This window comes from Chenopodium album, chromosome 10 (assembly GCF_948465745.1).
Source record: "Chenopodium album chromosome 10, dcCheAlbu1.1, whole genome shotgun sequence".
Taxonomy (NCBI): domain Eukaryota; kingdom Viridiplantae; phylum Streptophyta; class Magnoliopsida; order Caryophyllales; family Amaranthaceae; genus Chenopodium; species Chenopodium album.
Window position 1 is genome coordinate 37,900,771 of NC_137843.1, and position 10,084 is coordinate 37,910,854.

The following is a 10,084-nucleotide window of genomic DNA, read 5'->3' on the forward strand; positions in this document are numbered from 1 at the left end:
GGTAGGAGCTTTGTAATATTTGACTATAACTTGACGTGATCTTATGTTGTACATTTATTTTCTCTGTTTATACATGCTCATCTAACTACTAACTGTTAAATGTATTTACAAGTGCTTGTTGCTAACACAAAAGCAGAATAAAGAGCAATTGTCAACACTGCTGTTAACACTTTAATCTTCCTTGTGATAATGAGTACTTGTAAACATTTCTATTTTGCAGTCACATTTATGACTGGATCAAAATCACAGGAACGAGATCAATCTTAAATTCAATTAGCGGTATCAAGACCAAGCAGCTAAAAATGTCATACATATACTAAAATTGAACAATCCTTGGATCACAAAACTATACCAGCATATGAGAAAGACAAATATAGTTGAGAAAAATAAATGATGAGAGGAAGACGAAGACACAGCAGACAACTTAAAAATAAAAAAATAAAATAAAATAAAATAAAAACTGAGCATTAAACATAACACATGAACTTCTGCTGTGAGTCAACTTGCCAGCAATCCATAAATGGAAAACACTTCCTAACAATTCAAGAAATTTAAAATTAAAAAAGTCAAACAAATTCATAATTCATCCAGAAACATAACCTAATTTCACTCAATCAAATGGGTTGCTGCTGACCTGCCTGTTCTTAACAGCAAATGGAAAATAAGTCTACAAGATTGTGACTTTTGATTCGATCAATGAAGCTGTACCAAACCTTGAATTGACCAATTTGCTCGGCTAGTTGCTTCTTCCTAATAGAAGTTCTCAAACTCGAGCTCTCTTGCTACTGCAGCCAGGGCACTTGTACTGCTTGATATGCTCAGCTTTAGCAGGTGTGATTCTTACACATTTACCATGGAACCACTTTTCACAAACATCACAGCAAATCCAAAATTCATCAGAAGCATAGTTGTCGCCACATGCTCCACACAGGGTTGCTCCCTGTTCATCATCTTCCTCTTCTTCTTCCCCGCCGCTCTCAACTTCCTTCGGTGGTGTAGGCATTTTCACAGGCTTAATGTGGTTCTCAGGCTGTCGTGCAGCCTAGAATGGAAAGCAAGAGAAGTAAGTTATTTTAGAGTACAACGTAGACTGCAAGTTTTTCAATTAAATTGACAAGAAATAAATTGCAACCTTTCCACCAGATTTATTCTTGCTGCTGCTGTTATGAGGACCAGAATGATCCTTTAATTGCTTAGCATTCCCGTTCAGAATTTCAAAGACAGTTGGCAAATCATTTATCATCTGAAATAGCTTCTTCCTGTTACCAAATCCCGCAACAGATTAACTCTACAAACAAACCCCAAATATACTTCCTCTGTTTCTCAATACATTCAACAAGTTAACTTTAGATGAATTTATATTAACGTCAACTTGTTGCATGTAATAAAAACCAGAGAATATATATATATATATATATATATATATATATATATATATATATATATATATATATATATATATATATATATTTTGTCTCATCAATAATCAAGATACTAATGCTGCCTGATAAAGAACATGGATTTATTCTTTCACCATACAAAGATAATCTTGTTCAAAAAAAAATTCAGTGAAGTTTCAGTTAGTTTTTATTAGAGCTACCGCATGTCAATGAACAACAATATTAAATTCAGATCGATTTCAATTTACTTGACATAAGTTCTGATTAGTGAGTTTTAATTGAAGAACAAATCCTAGGCCAAATCAAACAAACCCAAAGTAATTGTCTGTCCGTAAAATAGCAAGAAACATGTCAGACAACAAAAGTATGGACTCCCTCCATTTTACAATGCTTGCTACAGTGTGACTTGCACACTTATTAGTTCACAAGTTTGACCCTAAATAAATGTAATTATGTATCACAAAAAAAAAAAAAAAAAAAAAAAAAAAAAAAAAAAAATTTATACAAATTTTAAATTTGAAAACTTTTCATTGAGGATTATCAAACAACATACTTTGAATTAAACAATAACACTTTTTTATATATTACCCTAAAGTAGTAATTTAATGTGGTCAAATGCATGAATAGTTACTGCAAGTATTCAAAAACGGAGGGGATAACAATCAAGGCATAATGAAAGTACAAAGAAGATCCTATTTGCATCAGTCCACAGAACTTCTGTGACAGAAGTAACGCTGAAAGACCAGAAGGCAGAGACTGATATCAGGTAATCCTTCTCCATACTAGGCAGCCCAAAGCTGACCGTCAATTTCCACTTCCAGCTGACCATATAGCCTCAGCTAAATAAATAAACAGTCCTTGCTAACATCTAAACTTCAGAAATTTCCAGTCAGTCTTCACATCAAAGCTGGACTATCATAGCAGTATGCACAAGACCATGAATTGGACTAACCCTTCCACTCCCACTCCCTTGCCCGACCCCACCCTCCCCACCAAATAAAAAAAATAATAAATAAAAAAGAGATGTTATTAATAAAAAGAATTCCCCCTATTTCCAGTTTGATGCAATTTTTTTTCTTCTCAATCTTACACATTAGCCATTAACGCCTTAAAACATAAGGCGCAAGCAGCCTAGAAACAAGAGCATAGACACACAACTTTTGTCAGTCTGCGCCTCACAACGCTATGGTGCCAACTATTGCAACTCAATGTGCCTTGTGCCTAGGCACGCTTAAGGAACACTTTTCAAAACTAAGGCAGGTACAAAATTTATCCCTGCCACACCACCCATTTGACTATCCACCCTGGCCTATACCCACCTTACCAATCCTTCCACCTACTTTATCCACCGTAAATACACATACCAAATTACAAACTCAACACATATAATAAGTCAAAGTATAAACATAATTTAATAATATAGTTGAAGTATATTGACTTGGGCCCTTTTCGCTTCATCCTATTCAAACAATAGCTAAAATATTTAAGTTCAATACAAATAATTTCAATTCAATAAATATTTCTGTTAAATTAATTTAAACTTATAATCTGTAAAAATCAGTAACTTTAAAGATCAAATACAATAAAGAATCAGTAAAAATAAGTTAAGTCCAACAAAATATAATGTAATTCTAGTAAAAACAATGTGTTGAGCAACAATAATCTAATTCAAATAAAAATAATTCCAGTTCAACAACAATAATTACAAATCAATAAAATTAAGGTGAAGAAAATAGGGCCTTATTTTATACTTGTATTTAATTTTAGTATTTTAAGAACATTTTTAATTTATATAGAATAAGGTACACACATATAACTAGTAGTCTTTAAAAAGGCGGGTATGAGGCAAAATAGGTTAGGTATGGGACGGTTTCACCTTAAAACCCACACCCGCCCCTCTACCCATGGCAGGTAAAATTTTTACCCCCATTACCCACCAAATATTCGCCCTTACCCACCTAAATGGAGGGGATGCAGTGGGGATCTCCACTTATCTGCACCACTAACATCACTATCCTTAACACTTTGTTTGGATTGAAGGAAATAGAGGGAAAGGAAGGGAAGAGAAATTAAGGGATAGATAATCTCTCATTTGGATAACAAATAAGGGAGAGAATTGGAGGGAAAAGAAATGGAGGGATCAAATTGCAACAAATTGATCTCTCCAACAAGGGAGAGATTTGGAAGGAAAACTCTTCATTCTTCCCTCCCCTCCCACCCCTTCTCCTCCCTCCCCTTCTTTTCCAAACACACTGCAAATGTCACTTTCAGTATCCTATAGACTAGGGTGACAGCCAGAGTTGGAAGTGACATAGAGATAAACCTGGAAGTGTTGCCGAGATAAGATTACAGCTCCTTCCATTCTGTTGCAAAGGCACTCACACTTGTAGCTTGCTGGACTCAGTGGAAACTAATAATAGCTCTTATCATGACCCATTAAGTAAGAATATAAGATACTGAAATTAACTAATTGAACCCAATAAGAAAATTAGGAACATTTTATGTTCTAGTTGACAAGTCAAATGGTCTAAGATGATCTATGGAGTTAAAAAATAAACAGACAAAAAAAAAATGAAGCCTGATTTTATCAAGTCAATCTCTTTCACTCAAATCATAAAATTCCAAGTAAATTAGATAAACACTACCTTTCATTCTTGGTGAAACCAAAGCGAGCACCAAAATAAAAGGCTACAGCAAGTAGCCATGAATCACTGTGAACAGCAACCAATGATAACCAATCCTTTTCCTGCATGCCATCCCTAGCAAAATTAATACCTAGTGCTGGCTCAGGAAGCTCGGGAGGTACCTCTTCCACGGGTAGATTGACTTCCCATGTTTCATTTGGAAGTCCATACAAACACAAGTTCTCCTTCTCTGCAAGTCAAAAACAACAATGCCTTTCAGGTAAACACAACAGGTGAATAAATGATATCATTAAGTACAAAACTCCCAAGTACATCAATCAACCAAAAATAAAAGATAAAAGGTGATAGCTTAATGAGCTTCTTTGATATTAAATATTAAAAAACATCCAACAGAAAAGCATATGAGGGATATCGAAAGTGTAGCAGTCAAAATTACCATGAAGGCTTCTTGCAACCATTTTAGCCTTAAAACTTGTAGGATCAAATCCAGTGGCCTAACCAGAAGAAATACAAGCTATAATGGCTAGAATATAACGATAGAGACACAATCAACTGAGAACATATGTTCTTGTTCATCCCCCCCCCCCCCCCCCCCACCTCTTCCCAAAAAAAAAAAAAAATGAACCTCCCATCCAAAAAAAACAAAAGAAAAAGAAATTTACATAGTAGATTGCACATAGTGACATTACTAGGTTGTATCAAATAACTGTATAGAGAGAGCCACAATATACAAATGATGTAGAGACTGTAGACGAGGATTCAACCCCAAGTCTTGGGTGCCATACCTAAATAAGTAAACAAAAAAAACATTATAATAAAGCCTGAAGTAAAAAGTACAAAGCATGTAAACTACTTGTCCTTACTGCCTTTCAAACCATACATCATCTTCCCATGTAGCTGTGTTTAGTAAATGTTAAAATAACTTAATGATACCTCACATACATAATTTTTTTTACATTTGGGATTCAACTAAGGGCCAAGGATAACATCAGAAGATTTAAATTTGACCTATAATAGCTACATAAGAAAGTGACCTATCCTCTAGGGAGCCCATATGTGGAAAAGTGGCCTAATATCTAGGGAAAAGGGGTTATTTTTAACTGGGTTAATCATTGACCATCTAGCACAGACCACTTGTCTGATTCGAAGTAAACCCCAATCAAAGCTCACTTTTTTAAATTTTGTATTAAAGCAGTTTATCAGTAATATCTTCCTTGAATTAGCATTAAATCTTTCAATTCAAGAACTCTGCAACTTTAATAAAAAAATTTATGACATGAGGTCTTTATACCATGAGTTACTACAGCATTAGAAAAAGAATACAGCATTGAATGTCATTAGCAAGTCATACCCAAAATGACCCACACATTTCACTGTTTCAGCACTACAACCAAATCATTACTTTATTATTTTAAAAAAAATGTGGGCAGACTCTTACATGGAACACTACTATATAACTACCCAACAAATTTCCTTCCCCTCCCCCCCAAATCTCTTCCAACACATACACACAATAATTTATTCACTAAATTCTTCAAATTAAGGACATAGTAAATCTTTCGTTCTCAAAAAGAACAATACGCCATATGTTGATGATTCAAACACAATCATAATAAAATTTATCAATATTTTATAAGATAATGTAATCTATACTTTGCTTGCACCTTAATCATCCATCTCTAACAAACTAACACAGTACATATATCCCACTCCACCCACAAAAAAAAAAAAAAAAAAAAAAAAAAAGGGCACTTCAACTGCCCCATTCAATACCACAAAATGTAAAAAAGACCAGCATTCTATGCTCACAAGTGAACAAGCTATTGTAGAAGAAAATATTTGCAAGCAAAAATGTCATCCATGCAAAATTCACAGACACAAGAACCTCTAACAAGAAATTTTTGAAGAGTCAACCAAAAACACTAATCATGGTTGAACAAGGTATGGTCTACAGATCGATATGCTATGATTTCCTGTGCTATTGAGAAATTTGCAAAATCAACAAGGTGATCCACGTAGACCTGTAAAAATTCAACTTAACCCAAACCCTAAACCTGATAATATAGGATTATGAGGTGTAGGGATAGCAGTAATGAGTAATATAGCGAACCTATGATACAAGAAATAAAAAGGCAAGATGTAAAATTGCTCGTGAAAACAGTGAAACACAAATTTTCAAAATATAAGAATGATTCAAACCTTTTACAAAAAAATAAAATAAATTTAAAATTCTATGGATGATTAATTTGTGTGGATAAATTTTCAAAGAACTTAACAATACCTCACATACATAGAAAAAAATTTAAAAAAAAAAAATAATAATGTGTAACCAAAATGTTTATACCTTGACATATATGGAGTGATAAATACGCATTAGCATTAACAATCACGGGTATAACAAAGAGGGAAATGGTATCATTTTCTCACATTGGAAAAGAATAGTACAAAACAAATGATGAAAACCAAACAATTGAATCTTAATCTTTAGAAGAAAAAAAAGGGGGGGAATGAAAAGAACAAAAATTGAAAAGGTAACTCCATAATGAATCATGGAAAGAAAAGGAATACAAATTCCAACACAAGACTAGTGCCAGCTATTAGCCAATAAACAATTTATACAATAAAAACATTTGGTTTTCTTAGTAAAATTTGAATTTCATAATTTTTTTAGGGGGGAAGGGGTGGGGGGTGGGATTGGGGACTGCACATGCTATCCCTGAATCCACTAGACCCACAACAAACCCAAAAACATTTCATTAAATGTTTTGACTCAAATCTATCCAACCCAAAAAACCTATTTTTACCTAACTAACCCGAAAACCATTACATTAAATTCATCTTGAGTTCAATTATTGCAACAATTGAGTTATTGAACATTCACCCAGCATCATTTGATAATTTATTGTGATTATGTGGGATCCTGTTCGAATCGCTCAATTTATAGTTTCATAATATCTAATTCTTATAAATTTTACTTATGGATATTTATAGATGTTTATGATTCAATTTGTGCATTATGATGTGTTTAAATCCTTATTGTTGCAATATTTAAACACCAAAAGAGGAAGTATATAATAATAATATTACAATTAGCTAAATGGATAGTCGGTTAAAATAGTGGTTTGTGTTGAATGTAGATGGTATATTTTAATTTGGTCATAATTGTCAACATAATCATTGAAACTTGGTATATCTAGCTTATAGTGTTTACATTTTATAATCTCTTGTTCTTGAAAGTAGAAAGTTCAACTTACTTTACAATTTTGAGTTCTTTCAAAAAGTTCAACTCACGTCTACTTCATTCTTCTTTGGAATATCTCTTATCCTGGTGTACCCTTCCTACCACTCAATACTTAAAACATTTTTTTATACTTTTTTATCTTATTTATCCATGTTTTTCTTATTCAGTTACACCCACCCACTTTTTTAACCCATCTCTCTTTCTTTAAACAGTTTTTCTTACACCCATTCATTTCATGTATTCCTAGAGGCAAGAATCTACAATAAATGAATCAAACTTTCGAGAACAGAAGTAGTATGACCAAATATATGATTAAAGGATTAGCACATTCAAATCCCTTAAACCATTTAGTCAAACCAATATCGTACTTTTTTTTATTGCCTTGATAAGTGTTCAAGACAAACCCAAATATTTTATTCTAATCTACCTTGATCAACCCATTTGGCAGGTCTAGTTCAAATCAAACCTTAGCCAACGATGTAGTTAAATGGATAGACAATGTTTTTTTTTTTTTTTTTTTTAGTAGACTAAATTTATAAATATGGATATTAACTAGACCAGTGCTGAAAAAAATATTAGCAGCTACTATTCAACATGATAAACTCCTTGACTCTTCATCAATTGACCAATTGAAGTTGCATGTAATGATCAATAACACTTGCCAATCAACTAAGCTGTTGGAGGAAGCCAAAATAAAGTCTGGCAAGCAGCAACAAATTCATATCACATGATGAGCATTGATTTCTCTCTGCCACTCTCCTTCACCAACAAACACTCGCTACACCTCTTTCATTTCAATGCAAAAATCACGTTCAATGCCAGTTTTTTTTCAAGAACTATCCAGAAATTAAGACATCCATCACTGTAGATAAAATATAAGCAAGAATGAAAGTGGACAAAAAAAACAATGATCTCAAGAAGCCTAGATACCAATGAACTAATTACAAGTGGATAATCTCAATTTTTATACAAAATACACAAATACATGACAACACTTGAGACACCAATTTCAGAAATAAACCACTTCAGACTCTGTGTATGCCAAGTTGCCAACTAAAGTGAACAGAAACACACATTTCCCAAGCTGTGGAAGGTCAGGATATCTACTTAAGTATATATTAGTCTGTAATGAAGTCGGCAGCTATAATTAATTAACAAATTAACAGTGCTTTTGTTACTTATCCTAATTGGTCTCAAGAACGTAGACATGATGATCCACTAACACATAAACATCACTATAAGACAACTACTTCATAATAATGTGGTCCTTCCGAGTTTAAATAAATAAAACGTTTTGACTTTCACGTTGTTTAAGGGAGGTTAGGGTATTTAGAGCGCATATTTTAAACATGAAGGAATTTTAAACACGGAGGGAGTATATTTAGAGCGAAAATTTTAAACACGGAGGGAGTATATTTAGAGCGAAAATTTTAAACTCAGAGGGAGTATATTTAGAGCTTAAATTTTGAGCAAAAATCAATAAACACTTCACAAAAATGCCTTCCTGACATTAAGCAACAACAATTCAGAACCAGAACACGAAATCAAGTAAAGTAAAGAGTCTAACTGCCTAATTATACAAACAAAAATTAAAATTTTAATCTTATAACATATTAAATATTAATAAAAAGGAATTATAAAGCGCAAACGTTAGAGTGAGTAAACCGGCTCACCAGGATCGCATTGCTGATAAAATTTGTCAACGTCTGAAAATTTAAAAATTCAAAAAAAAATACAATTATAATTAATTCTCAAAACAAAGAAATTATACTATAAAAGATGTCAAATATAGAGAAATTGAATGTAGAAGAGAGAGAATTAGACCAGAGGTGAGCGCCTTGATCAAACCAGCGCGTCTTCCTTTGAAATCGTTGAAAACTTCCTCCACCGTTCTTGGTGTGTTCTGCGGCAATCCTTCCATTAAATCTATTTTTAAGCTTTTTCTGAAACCTTAATTTGAAGTATTTTGTGAATTAGCGACTGTAATTTCAAATAATTAAAGGAGTCGAAGCAAATTGTAACGTCAATTTGATGGAATTGAAGTTGAGGGTGAAGAAATTAAGATGAAGAACAGTTAAATTAGGGTTTATGAGAAGAAAATGCACAAATCAATTGAAAACGAGAGGTTGAGAATGATGGAGAGAGAATTGAATTAGGGTTTTTCGGGCTTCTCTCCCCTCTTCTTCCCCTTCTCACTCTGCTTGTTTTTGGGGTTTAAATTGAAATTATTTGAGCAGTTTTTGTTTGTCAAGGACTCTAAGAAGAGCAGACTTTTATTTGAAGGGGGAATAATGTACCATTCAATTCTAAAATTAAAATTAAACCACCTTCTTTCTCGTTTATTTTAGGTTCATAAATCATAAGGTAATAAAAATAATGTCGTTCTTATTAACAATGATAATGTCGTTTTCGTAAGGTAATAACAATCATGTTGTTTTTAATCACTAATAACAATAATGTCTTTTTTAATCTCGTTTATTTTAACTTCATAAGATAATAACAATAATGGTCGTTTTAATCTACTTTATTTTAGCTTCATAATGTAATAACAATAATTTAATCTCGTTTGTTTTAGCTTCATAAGCTAGTAACAATAATGTCGTTTTAAATCTCGTTTAAAGGTTTACATGTCATAGAGTTCAACCTAAAGTAGTCGGCATGAGTTAATTCTGGTTTGATTTGGTATTACTTTGAGATGGTGTTGACTCTTGATCAATTTGCGTATGACCTGAATTTAAGTTGGAACCCGGTTCGAAGAGGAAAATTATCTATTTAAAGCAGAAGTAAACCAACTCTCT

General features: G+C 32.9%; 1 protein-coding gene across 1 annotated transcript; it reads right to left on the reverse strand.

Annotated features, from left to right (window-relative positions):
- Positions 1-431: 431 nt before the first annotated feature.
- On the reverse strand, positions 432-9,531 carry LOC145562421 (PHD finger protein Alfin1-like). The gene is made up of 5 exons (XM_081622693.1): positions 9,111-9,531; positions 8,960-8,992; positions 4,046-4,274; positions 1,133-1,259; positions 432-1,042 (listed from the first exon to the last, which is right to left on the reverse strand). Exons 1-5 carry the CDS (start codon positions 9,205-9,207, stop codon positions 764-766), a joined length of 765 nt encoding a protein of 254 aa, XP_081478819.1. The 5' UTR covers positions 9,208-9,531; the 3' UTR covers positions 432-763.
- Between the last annotated feature and the right edge of the window lie 553 nt (positions 9,532-10,084).

What these genes read in the sequence shown, in the direction of transcription:
- LOC145562421 (XM_081622693.1), bottom strand. Translation starts at nt 9,207, where the DNA reads ATGGAAGGATTGCCGCAGAACACACCAAGAACGGTGGAGGAAGTTTTC. An exon ending in TTATCAGCAATGCGATCCTG is followed by an intron (nt 4,275 to 8,959) that starts GTGAGCCGGTTT and finishes TTTGACTTGCAG; the next exon opens with AGAAGGAGAACTTGTGTTTG. An exon ending in AGAATAAATCTGGTGGAAAG is followed by an intron (nt 1,043 to 1,132) that starts GTTGCAATTTAT and finishes TTTCCATTCTAG; the next exon opens with GCTGCACGACAGCCTGAGAA.